Source organism: Leptopilina heterotoma, unplaced genomic scaffold (assembly GCF_015476425.1).
Source record: "Leptopilina heterotoma isolate Lh14 unplaced genomic scaffold, ASM1547642v1 Lhet_9, whole genome shotgun sequence".
NCBI lineage: Eukaryota > Metazoa > Arthropoda > Insecta > Hymenoptera > Figitidae > Leptopilina > Leptopilina heterotoma.
The window spans coordinates 47,795-61,938 of record NW_025111193.1 but is presented as its reverse complement, the minus strand read 5'-3'; the positions used below and the strand labels follow the sequence as shown (position 1 = coordinate 61,938).

The window sequence follows — 14,144 nt, the reverse complement described above, 5'->3', positions numbered from 1 at the left end:
GAATTCAATTCTTCAAAAATATTAATAAATTTCCTCGTAAGAATTCAATTATTTTCAAAACTTTTAATAAAATTCTTCGTAAAAATTCAATTATTTTCAAAACATAATTGAACTCATCACAGGAATTCAATTCTTGAAAAATATTAATAAAATTCTTCGTCAGAATTCAATTATTTTCAAAATTTTTAATAAAATTCTTCGCAAAAGTTCAATTATTTTTAAAACATTTAATAAAATTCTTGGTAGAAATTAAAATATTTTTAAAAACTGAAATTCTTTGCAGAAATTCAATTATTTAAAAACTTTTAATAAAATTCTTCCCAGGAATTAAATTATTTTCAAAAAATAATTGAATTCATCACAGAAATTTAATTATTTAAAAATATTAATAAAATTCTTCGTAAGAATTCAATTACTTTCAAAACATAAAATTCTTAACAGGAATTCAATTATTTTCAAATAATTATTTAAAAATTTGTTAATTAATTTTTTGGAACTTTTAGGCGCGATATTAAAAAAAAGAAAATTTAATTAATAATTTTACATTATTTGATAGTAAAAATTCAGTCACTGATTCAAATAGCAATATTTTACTTAGCAATATTTTTGTTATTATTAGTCAATAATAACTAATTATTAGTTAAAGTCACTTTCATGTTAGGTAAAATTATTTAAATCTCAACTATCCTTAGACCGCAAATACACTTTTAACTTAAATATTCCCATAAACCTTAAATCTACTCAACTTTAAAATACACTCAAACCATAAATTCTCATAAAATATTAATATACCTTCAAGCCTCAAGTTCACTGTAACTTCAATGTACTTAAACTTATCAAAGGGTATACATAACTTAATTAAACCTTTTAGGAGGGAAAATAATTTCATGACCTGCAAAAACAAAAAAAAAGACTCTCGCAAATCACAAAGAAATTTTACGAAATAGAGGAAAAACTTTTTTCTGTATTTTTGCATAAGAAAGATGCTTTCGTTGATTTAAAAAGAGAAACGGAAAAAAATTGTTCGTTTATATATATTTGTTCCTCTACCACTTTAAACCCAGAGGGATTTTAAAATGTACGGGGAAAAAGTAATAAGGAGCATGAAATAATTCAGGGGATATTAAAAGACTAAAATGTTTCCGAGGATATTTGCTAAAAAAAAAAAAAATTGAAAAAAAGAGAAAACAAAGTGCAGAAAACGTGTCCACGAGCAGAAAGAATGGAAACATTTATCAAAGAAATTAAATATTTTTATGTTTGAGAAAATATTTGTATAGAAATTATCGAACGGAGCTAACAAGATGATTAAATTGTACAATTTTCAAAAATCGAAGATATTGAATCCTAAAATAAAAAAAAAATCATATTCTGCAGAACTTTAGTCTTGTGCTTTGCAGTTTAGCACTTTTAAGTTTGGTACTTTAGTTACTTTATTGTGGTTTTTAGTACTTTCGGTACTTTGTCTTAATTTTTACTATATTTAGTAAGTTTAAGATTTAGTATTTTAACATTAGTACTTTAAAGTTTAGTGCTTTAAAATATAATCTTCTAAAGTTTAGTAATTTAAATCTTAACCCTTTAAAGTTTAGTAATTTAAACTTTAGCCCTTTAAAGTTTAGTATTTTAAAATTTAACCTTTTAAAGTTTAGTACCTACTTTAAACTTAAACCCTTTAAAGTTTAATACTTTAAAGTACTAAACTTTGATGGTTATTATTTTAAAGTACTAAACTTTGGAGTACTGTACTTTAAAGTACTAAACTTTGATGGTTATTATTTTAAAGTACTCCAAAGTTTAGTTTTTAGTTTTTACTTTTAAGATTAGTTGTTTTAAACTAACTACATTTAAGATTAGTACTCGTAAAGTTACAACATTTACGGTTAGTCCATATATTTAAGATCAGCGCACTTAAGTTTAGTACTTTAAGATCCTAAAGTTCTGAACGTTCAAATGAACGAAATTTATTTATTTCTTCTACAAATTAAATTTTTATTGCAATTATTTTGCGTCACTATCCAAAAAATTAATAACTGAGTTTTTAACCGTAAATATTTTAGTTTTTAAATTTTTTGTGATTAGTAATTTATAAAAATGTCTTCAATAAAAAATATTTCGCTCATTTGAACGTTCAAAACTTGGGGATCATAGTACTTTCTAAGATTAAAATAATTTCGCCATTAGATTTAATTACTTGCCGTGCATTAAAGTTGCGCCTCTCCTCTTGTCGACGATTTAAACATTTGCGAGACGGAAGTAAAACAAGTCTTTGGCGAATTATATTAAATATTTTGTACAAAGTTTATCGTCATAAATTCGTTTGAAGAAGGAAATTTGTGGTAAACAGTGGATTATGCTCTGAATAGAGCGGATAGTTTGCATCTGCATCAGGCATTATCCATCAAACGTAAAACTTTGGTTTTTGATCCTCGAAAGTTGCATGCACAACTTCAAGGTTGAAAACACAAGCAGAGTTTCGAGTTTCTGCATAGAAATTGTTCAATTCTCCATCCACTTGAAAGAATAATGTCGATTTCGAGGGAAAAAAAAGAGTATTCTCTTAAAACTGTGACTGAATATTTACTCTCGTTTTTTTTCTCATATTAAAAAAAAGGATACTTTAAAGAATAAGTTTCATTTTTTTGATGATGATGCTGATGATAATAATGATGATTAATTAAACTTTTTGTATTTTCGTTTTCAGTTGACCGAAGTGCCGCCGATTGAAACAACAAAGCCTCGTGAGTAATTTTCTGAATACATTTTTGATTTTATTTTAAATTTTGGTTATAATTTTTGAATTTAGAATCTTAATTAGTTTCTCGATTTAAAATTTTAAAAACTGGTCATTAAGAATATTTTTGATTTTTTCTGCTTTTAAGATTAAAATAACTTGCGATCCTAAAGTTCTGAACGTTCAAATAAACGAAATTTATTTATTTTCTTCTTTAATTTAAATATTTATTACAATAATTTTTTGTCGATATAAAATAAATTAATTATAAAGTTTCTAAGTGTAAAATTTAAGTTTTTAATTTTTATTGCAAACAATAAATTATAAAAACATTTCTAATAAAAAGTGTTTCGTTCATTTGAACGTTCAAAACTTGTGGATCATAATAACTTTGCTATTAGCATTAATTATTAACTCCGTAAGTGACGATTAATTTTTAAAATATTTAAGTAAAATTATCCATTAAATAATTTTTAATAGTTTTTCAACTGTTTTTCTGCGATAAATATTTAAGATCAATGAATGCGTTCGCCAGAAAATAATAATGATAGTTGACAGTAAAGAGAAATATTTCTCAGTAAAAAAAAAAAAAAAAAAAAAAAAAAAAAAAAATTGCGTTATAGTTTTGTGTGTAATAACGATATCAGTGAGTAAAAATAGTTTTATAAATATTCTGTTAACTGGTTTTCTGTCTCTCTCTTACTCTCTCGAAGAGAGGGAAAATGTCTCAGCAGGTCACATGCTTAATTCATGAAACCACTTCCACCCTCCATCACTGGATTTTTCAATCAAGCCACACAATTTCCACGCATCTTACGCACATAAAAAACTATATTAAGCGTTTAAATGAACATTACGAATTTAAAATATTCCCCGAGAAAAAGTTTTTATTCATTTTTTTTTAGAAAATATTTTTATAATACTCCTCACGTTTTTTCGCGACGAAAATTGCGATGTAAATCATTGTGGCATGAATTTAGAATCTTTTAATTAAAAAACAATTTAATAAATATCTGAAAAATTTTTTTTTTCATGGAATCATGAAAATCTCATGGAATTTCTAATCGGATCATGAAATTTTATTAGTTTTTGTTGTAAACCCGTATGATTGAAATTCGCGCTCCTTTATCACTCAGGGTGGTCATAAGTTTCAATTTATCAATTTCCTTAACAATATATATTTATTACTTTCAAAAAATTATAATAAAGAAATTCTTCCATTAATTTTTTTTAAATATTTTAAAATAATTTTTGAACGATAATAGTTTTTCAATTTTGAAAAATTTCCAAACAATTAAAATTTGGTAAAATCTTTTAAAAATAATTGAATTTTTTAAAGAATAAATACAAATTATCAAATTTTTGAAGAATTTTAATTATAAACAGGACCATAATTTCTCAAAAATTTTAATAAGTCTAAAAAGTAAATTTTGATTCTTAAAAAATTATTACAAAACAATTCTAATAATTAGTTTTTGAAAACAATAGAATTTAAAAATTTTCTAATTTAAATTTTTGTTAAAAACATTAAAAAAATTCAGTTTTGGAGAAATTACAAATAATTGCAGAAATTCAATTATTTTCAAAAAAAAAAAAAAAAATTCTTCTTATAAAATTCAACTTTGTTCAAAATTTGAAAAAAATTCTCTTAAAAATCCCAATTATCTTCATAAATAACAAAATTCTTGTCCTAATTTCAATTATTTTCAAAAAAATTTTCTAAATTCAATTATTTTCAACATCTACTATTTTACTAAAATTTCCCAAAAAGAATTCAATTATTTAAAAAAAAATTTAATAAAATTATATGCAACCATTTAATTATTTTTATAAATAATAAAAATTTCACAGGAATCCAATTATTTTCATAAAAAATAATTTAAAATTCTAGAAAATAATAATTGAATTAAAATGATGAAAATAATTTTGATAAAGTTACGGTAACAATATTCTTATAATAAAAAATAATTATTTCATCTCTCGGTCATTTTTTTAACAAATACTTTAATAAGTTGTTTAATTTAAAAAAGGTTTGAATTTAAAATTTTTGAATGTCTTAATTCCTGTGGAGAAAATCCAGTTCCAGAAATAAGATTAAAAATAGAAATTGTGCAAATATTTTTCTTCCTTTTCTAAAACAAAATTATAATTTTGTTAAAAAAATTGTGATTCATAAACAAAAATAATGCAAAATAAATAAATTTTCTATTTCTTAATCACAGTTGTTTAACAATTTTCTAATTTTGTTTAAAAGTAAAGAACAAAAATCTGCATAATTTAAATTTGACAAAACATAATATTTAACAAAATTTTAGTCTTTTAATGAAAAGAAGTGAAAAAAATTCTGATTATTTCTATTTGTCATTACAATTTTGAATTAATTATAAATAAAAATAATTTTAACATAATAATAATTATAACAATAATATATAATATACAATCCAGCTAAAGTTAACAAAAAACAAAAGTATAAACAAAAGACAATTTCAGAATGTGAGGGACGGAAAAAGTGAATGAATGAAAGAACATTCAAATTATTATAGTTAATTTTATTAATGTAATTTTTTGAAAATAATTGTATTTTTTAAAAGAATTTTTGTATAATTTAAAAAACTAACGAATTTTATGATGAATTTTAATTAAAAATTTTGAATATTATTGTTTTCTCCAAAATGTTAAAAATAATTCTAAAATGTTATTATTTTTGGAAATATGTAATTGAAAATATTAAAAATATTGAACTTAAAAAAATTAGAAGCTTATTTTCATTTTTAAATGTATCTTTAAAGATTTTTCATTAAAATTCTTGATAATTCAATTATTTTCAAAATTTGCAATTAAAATTCTTCAAAAGTTGATTTTCAAAAATTGTAACAAAATACTTGAAATAAATTAATTATTTTCAATTAAATTTTACAAAATTTTAATTATTCAAAAAAAAAATTTTTTGAAAGATTTGTTTATAGTTATTTTTTGCATTATAAAAATCAAAATAAGTTACACTTTTTTACTTAAAATTGTGGTATTTTGTTGCAAAGTTTGGAAGAATAGTCGAAAAAGTCGCAATTTTTGAAAATAAGTCGAAAAATTCTCAATTTTCTTAACTTCCCTAACAAAAAATTTTTTCCATGACATTTACCTGACTTAACTGCCAAAATTTTTTTTTTTAATGTGTCATGGAAATTTTATCATTTTTTATCACCTAGAAATTATGCCAAAATCATGGAATTTCATAAGGAGAAATTTGTAGAAACCCTGGTTGTTGAATTTTTTCTAATAAAAATAGATTTAAAATTTTAAAATTTAATTTCAGTTAAAGTTGTAGATAATAATTGAATATTAGAATAATCATTAGTCAGGGAAAGGCAAAATTAAATTTTTTTGGCAACAAATTAGTGTGTAAAGGGAATAAAAAAAATAGATTAGAAAGTATTTTTTCTAAAAATTGCCGAGTGAAAAATTTTAAATTTAAAAGTGAATAATTTCTGTCTCGGATTTTATTTAATTTCAAGGGTCTGAGTGTATTTGAATTACACACCTCAAGTTTACCCTTTTAACAGGTCCCTTTTGTACTTGTTTGCGCGTGACGACCGCGAATGAACCGCCGTACATCATTTTGTGCTTAAATTAAACGCGTTGACGTCAAATACCCCATTAACAGCATCACTTGTTTTGAATCTCATTGGAAATCATTCACGAGTTGTTGCAGTCGTCATTTACCTATCGCGTGTTCCATCTCCCTCTCTCTATATTTATTACTCCCTCCCTCCCTCCCTCCCTCTCTCTCTCTCCTTTTTCACGCAACCATGCGTGATTTCACAATCCAAATTTATCTTTTCCCTCTAATGTCATGATTATTTTATATGTTATAAATATTATCGCTCTAAAATACCAACAGAATTATGTCATTATTTACACTGTGTGTACGATAATAACTTTTTGAAACTAGTAAATATTTTATCAGTCTGCTCTCTGCTTTTTGTTTTTTGAAATTTAATTCATACGATATAGAAATGGGAAAATTTTTCGGAAATTAAATTACCTCTAAATAATGTGTTTGTTGATTAATTTTCTCGCGTAGTAGGATTATTTCGAACAGGTGAATTAAATTTCCTTTATTTTTGCTTTTACTATTTTTTATTATTATTATTATTATTATTATTATTTTATTATTAAAATTAGATTTAGTAATTTTTAGACTGAAAAAAGTCAGTAATTACATGTTTATGAGTTAGTAAACGACTTGACTAATTTTTAGCCAAAAAGTAATATACTAATTGATAGTGGAACTTATCTCGTATAGCCGCCCAAGCTTTCAAGTTCTATAAATGCAATGCCTCGAATCTAATCTTCCTCCTTGGTTCATTAATTATTTATTAGGGTTTGAACAACCCTCGTGATATTCGTGACAAGATAACTACAGAAATATATAATAACGACCCAATTCTCACAATGATAAAAAGAGAAAAGCAGAAGTGATTCTTCAAATTATTTCTTGAAATATAGTAAATAAAAAACTATTTCATTTATCACTGTCTGTTCAGTTTTGAATATTTTTAATAATCATTTAATTATTAGTAATTAAAAACTTTAAAATCATGTATTAATTACTATTAGTTTATTTTGAATGAATTCAAAATTATTATCTATTGTGTTAATTAGATTAATTCGCTATAAATATTTAAGCCTATAAAAGAATGCAAAAGCGATTAAAAATGAATTTTTGGCAAAAATTTGCTCTGTTATTTCCCCTTCGATGAGAAATATTCTTTGTCAACTGGTGTGAGGGTCGTTAAAATGTTTCTGTTCAATGTTGATGAAAAATGCACTGGTGTTCCTGTAAAAGCGAAATTGGGAGAATTATTATTATTATTTTTTTTTTTGTAACAGGAGGGAAGTTATGCGTGATGGTATCATGTGAATTATTTCCCATTTTAACAATCGACCAACAGGTAAACGTGATTTTCTTTCATTCGCAAAATTGACCTTTACCTTTTATTATTATTGTCACCAGATATATTTAAGGGGTGAGAAAGTTAAATTCAGTGTATTTGTTATCGTCTATAAAACCCTCGACTTAAAAGAAGAAAAAAAACCTTTCAAGACCTTCTTTTATGATTGACATATATTCAATTTCGATTGCCTGCGCAATAAAAGTCAAGGTTAAATGTGCGGCGACAATAATTGTTAATTTAATGGTGAAATGACTTTTTAATAATATTGTCATTGGAATTTTCATCTTTATGCACTGATTACTTTCTCTCGTTGTCTAGTGACAGGGTTTTGCTTCACTTGATTTTTGTGTTATTTTGGATTTATTTTATTTTTTTAGTATAATTTTCTTTATAGGCCTCGGATTCACGCGACTTTTCATATTTTTTTATTCTATATAGCTATTTAGCTACTAATTTTATTAATAAGGTAGTATTTCTTAAATTGAACTTTTAAATATCAATATTTTTAGTAGAAAATTAAAATTCAAGACTAGAAAATAGAATCCCTTTTTATTCATTAATTTATTTTGTACTATATTTTTTTCACACTATATCTTTTGTACTATAATTTTTCTTTCTCTCAAAATTTAATAATGACTTACTTTTTTGCTTTTGAATTAGTTAATTTTACTAATAAATTAGTAGAAATTACTATTTATTAGTAAAATTTACTATTTCAAAAATACTTTTTGTTTTTAAATATATTTTACTAATAAATAGTTATTTTTAGTATTTTAGAAGTAAAATTTACTAATTCAAATGCAAAAAAGTCAGTCATTAATAAATTTTACTAATAAATTAGTGGAAATTACTATTTATTAGTAAAATATATTTAAAAACAAAAAGTATTTTTGAAATAGTAAATTTTACTAATAAATAGTAATTTCCACTAATTTATTAGTAAAATTGACTAATGACTGACTTTTTGCTTTTGAATTAGTAACTTTAGCTAATAAATTAGTAATATTATTTTTTATTAGTAAAATTAACTATTGACTGACTTTTTGCTTTTGAATTCGTAAATTTCATTAATATATAAGTAGAAATTACTATTTATTAGTAAAATTTACTAATAAATTAGATTTTAATTGATAAATAAAAAATAAAATACAATTATACAAAATAATTTAGTAGAAATTACTGTTTATTAGTAAAATTTATTAATTCAATAGCAAAAAGTCTGTCATTAGTTAATTTTAGGTAATAAATTGTAATTTCTACTAATAAATATTATTTTCTACTAATTTATTAGTAAAATTCACTAATTCTAAAGCAAAAACTCAGTCATTAGTAAATTTTAATAATAAATTTATTTATCAGTAAAATTGATTAATTAATTTATTTAAAGAGTTAATTATAGTAAATTGACTAATGAATGACTTTTTGATATTGAATTAGTGGATTTTAGTAATTAATTAACTATAACAATTTAAATGTTCTTTCATTTTTTCATTTATTCTTTCATTCACTTTTTCCGACCCTCACACTCTGAAGTTGTCTTTTGTTTATAAATTTTGTTGTTAACTTTAGATAGATTGTATATTATTATTATGTTATAATTATTTTTGATTTATAATTAATTAAAAATTTTAATGACAAATAGAAGTCATCAGAATTTTTTTCACTTCTTTTCATTAAAAGATAATAAATTTTGTTAAATATTATGTTCTGTCAAATTGAAATTATGCAGATTTTTGTTCTTTACTTTTAAACAAAATTAGAAAATTGTTAAACAACTGTGATTAAGAAATAGAAAATTTATTTATTTTGCATTATTTTTGTTTATGAATCACAATTTTTTTAACAAAATTATTATTTTGTTTTAGAAAAAGAAGAAAAATATTTGCACAATTTCTATTTTTAATTTTATTTTTGGAACAGGAATTTCCACCGGAATTAAGACATTCAAAAATTTCAAATTCAAACCTTTTTTAGATTAAACAACTCATAATAATTAAAGATGACCAAGTAATAAAAATCATTATTTTATATTATAAGAATATTGTTACTGCAACTCCATCAAAATTATTTTCATCATTTTAATACAATTATTATTTTCTAGAATTTTAAATTATTTTTTATGAAAATAATTGAATTCCTGTGAAATTTTTATTATTTATGAAAATAATTAAATGTTTTTATACAATTTTATTAAAAAATTTTTTTTAAGAAATTGAATATTCTTTTTGGGAAATTTTATTAAAATAGTAGATATTGAAAATAATTGAAATTAGAAAATTTTTTATAAATAATTGAAATTAGGATAATAATTTTTTTGACATTTATGAAAATAATTGAACTTTGGAGAATAAGTTTGTTATTTATAGAGATAATTGGGATTTTTAAGAGATTTTTTTTCAAATTTTGAACATACTTGAATTTTATTTTTTTTCTAAATAATTTATTGAATTTCTGCAATTATTTGTAATTTCTCAAAAATTGAATTTTTTTTAGTGTTTTCAACAAAAATTTAAATCAGAAAATTTTTAAATTCTATTATTTTTAACATTGCTAATTTTATTTAAAAAAAGGTAGTAAGAAATTATAGTTGCTAGTTACTGTTTATTAGCAATATTGACTAATGACTGACTTTTTGCTTTTTAATTAGTAAGTTTCACTAATAAATAAATGACTAATAAATAAATTAGTAGAAATAATTATTTATTAGTGAAACTTACTATTTAAAAAAAAGAGTCAGTCAATAATTCAAATTTAATAATTATTTTTACTAACTAAAATTTATAGATGAGTTGTTTTCTTTTTTTTGTACTACTTTTAAGTGGGAGTTGAAGAATAATACTGATTTTTTCTTTTTAATTCCTAAAATATGTAGTAAATGCATCCGATTAGAGGGAGGAACTAATAAAGAAAATGCTATACACGATAGTTTCTTTGATACTCGTTTGCATATTCATTTTCAGGGGGAGTTTGTGTGCGAGATCGCGTAACAAGTCATCTCCCCTTTTTCACCCTTCAACCTACCACCGCCACCCCGACTCCCAGTCTGCCCCCTCGAAAGGCCATCGCGGTGTTCATTGTCGCTCTTTCTCTCTCTCTCTCCCTCTCTCTTCACGTCTTTCGCCTCTTTCTCTCACTTAAATTTACATCCTTCTCTCTCTCTCTCTCTCTGGTTGCTTTTCTCTCCTTCTCTCTTGCACTTTGGTTGAATTTCTCTCCTTTTCTCTTTCTCTCTCTCTCTCTGTGTGAGAGAGACTAGACTAGACGTCAGAGACTAGAGAGAGAGAGAGAGAGGGAGAAATGCAACCAAAGTGAGTGAGAGAGAGAGAGAGTTCGCTTTTCTCGCCACATGGCGGAAGGGTGAGAGAGCGATGAGATGAGGTGGTTTCCATGGAAACGATCCAGCCAACCATCCTGGTTCAGCATCGCGCCTGCAACCAACCCCAACTTGATCCGACTCGATGGCACCGTCGCTGAATCCGGAAACGAGCCTACTTCTCCGACAGATTTCACTCTCTTCAAACCCACGCGTCCGCATCCAATCTTCTTTTCTTTGTATCTCAACTACCGATCAGTGTTATAATTTCATTTATTGAGCTGTCGAGTCGAAAATTTTGCCTTTTTCTCATTTTTTATAGAGTGTCAATGACGGATTTTCAAGATTTGTCCCTTTTTTTCCGTTTACTCATTAGAAGAAGGAATTTCTAAACGCCTTTATCTCCATATTTTTAAATTTAGACTCTAAATTTGAATTAGTAGTTTTCTGCTAAATAATTAATTAATTTAAATACTTTCTAAATTTGACTAATTTAGTAGAAATAATTATTTATTAGTAAAATTTTGATAATTCAAAGTTAGAGAGTATTTTATTGTAGTAAAAATTGACTAATTTGGATTTAGAGTAGAATTAATTCTTTAATAATTAATTGAATTAACCCGAATATATTTAAAGTTAGTTAACTATTAATTATTTATAGAGAGTAAAACAACAGCTTTTTTTGTACAGTGGTTTTGAATTTTATTTGAAAATATTTTAAACAACGCTTTTTCCATCTTTTTTTTCTCCCCAAGGTGCATGAATATTCTCGAAAACTCAATTAGTTCGAATTTCCAGTTGATCGAATTTTATGAGGCTGAATTTCATAAAGTGGAATTAATATTTAACTGAATTTTCAAGTCGTAGAATTTTTATTAAACCGAGTTTTTATTTATTAACAGTTTTTACTGATCCAATTTTTTTTCTTCTTTTTTTTATGCAATTTTCTCTTGTAATTTATTAATTTTTCAAAAAACAGAGGATTTTGGTTATACGGCTTGTTTCAATTTTATTTTTTTTTTTATTTAAACATGGAGAAATTTCGTATTTTATTTATTTGTAAAAAAAACAGAAAAATTTCGCTGTTTATTTTTTATGAAAAAATACAGAAATTTAGTGTTTTATTTTTTATACAAAAATACAGAAATTTCGTATTTTATTTTTTATACAAAAATACAAAAATTTTGTATTTTATTTTTTAAGAAAAAAATACAAATTTCGTATTTTATTTTTATTAAAAAATAGTCAAATTTTATGATTTATTTTTTAATGCAAAATAGAGGAACTGAAATTTATTACAATTAGATTATAATTATTTCAAATTGGATTTTATGAAATATTTTATTTATTATATTTTCGATTATTGCTGCGAAGAGTTGCGTGCAATGAATAATATTCAAGTATGTATCAATTGATTATAAATAAGAGAAGAAAACATTTACCAAATGAAATGTATTGAATGTCAGTTAATTCGAGGGTTTTCCAATTAATTTTGATTACTCATAGCAATTTCACAAAATAATCAACAGATGACTGTTTTCTATTAAACACCGCAGTCATGCTATTGATCATTAGTCGTTGCTGGAGCTGTAAATAGGTTCACTTTAATAAGTTATTACTCAACGTAAAACTCACATCAATCAAAATATCTCTCAAGACACATTTTTTTCAATTTCGTACAATTTTACATTTTTTTTGCTCTGATTTTGATTTAATTTATTTCTATAAATGTAAATTAAAAACTCCTGTGCGAATAAAGTTGCGAATTTTATAGTTTATCGCTCTTTTCGCTTTGAACGTGATTAATTATTTATCAAAAAATTTATTTGATTCAAGTAATCGAAAATTTGATTAACAACACAATTTTTCTGAGGATATCAAATTGAGACAAAAAAAAACGTAGCAAAATGTTGCGAATCAAATAATTTTTATTTAAATCAAATAAATCGTGTTTTACGCAAATATACCTTTTAATTGTCGTAAATATAAATTATTTGATGCAAATAAATATTTATTTGGAATAAGTAAATATTTATTTGGAATAAGTAAATATTTATTTGATACAAATAATTATTTATTTGATACAAGTAATTATTTATTTAATAAAAGACAATATATCGTTTATAGTAAATTTTTTGTTCTTGAATAAAATTATTATCTATAATTATTGTAAATATATAGATTTTCATTTTTAATGGAAAAACTATTCATTCGTTAGCTTGCAGGCAAATATGAATTTTTTAATATATTCAAATACCAATTGAAATTTCACGGTTATGTAATAAATTTCCACTCCGAAATTTAATTCAAGGGATATATTCTCTCCATTGACTTTTGAGTTGTTTTCGCTTATCTTTCCACATAAAGATGAATTATTCTTATGGCCTAATTCCTCGAATCATGTACCTAATGATATTCCAGGGGGAGAAACGTTGGAGGTCTTCGGGCATGCAATTCCCGTGATATTAATAATTAAGATCGCCTCCAGCAATCACTTCTCCTCTTGTACCCTTTTGAGCATCCCCCCTCCCCCCTCCTTCTCCATCCCTTTACCCGTTATGCTTCGAAGCTCGTCCATCAAGCCAGACTCCCTCTCTCTCTCACTCTCTCTCTCTCTCTCTTGCTCCTTTGCTTGCAAGCGAACTAGAGTGGAAGCTACCATGTCAGAGACACTTAATATTCAATCACTTACTCGTCACGTTTCTCAGTGTGGCTTTTAAATAAACGAATCTTGATGAATTAATTTCCCTGCCATCACGATTTCACGTCTCAACCTCTTTTTCCACATTTTCTAAACAACGGTGCCAGGAAAAAAAACGAGTATGCGTCTTTTTTTGTTTAATTTCTTAATTCTTTTAATAATTTTGGGAGAAATCCATTTGAAAATTGGTTCGAATTTTATCAGACAGTGCAAAAAGGGCTTTAAAACTTTTGCAGTTTGGATTCAGACTCAGAAATTGGCTGAAATTAAGATTGATTTTTTTCTAATTACAAGAACCGAATTTATTTGACCCACGGAGACAATTGTTTACTAAGTTCTAATTTATTTAATATTATTTTTTATTCTTTATTCTGTTTTTCATATTTTTTATTAATTAGTAATTTTTGAATTTCGATATTTCACTTAATCAAATTTGGTAAA

At 24.2% G+C, this 14,144-nt stretch overlaps 1 protein-coding gene across 6 annotated transcripts in view; it reads left to right on the top strand.

Annotated features, from left to right (window-relative positions):
• The window catches only part of LOC122511719 (AF4/FMR2 family member lilli-like), a 315,906-nt gene that overhangs the window by 267,143 nt on the left and 34,619 nt on the right, over positions 1–14,144 (top strand). For all 6 annotated transcript variants that reach the window (XM_043627149.1, XM_043627146.1, XM_043627145.1 and 3 more), the window contains one exon: positions 2,705–2,741. In XM_043627149.1, the coding sequence (XP_043483084.1) occupies positions 2,705–2,741 (37 nt within the window). The remainder of the gene's footprint in view (positions 1–2,704; positions 2,742–14,144) is intronic.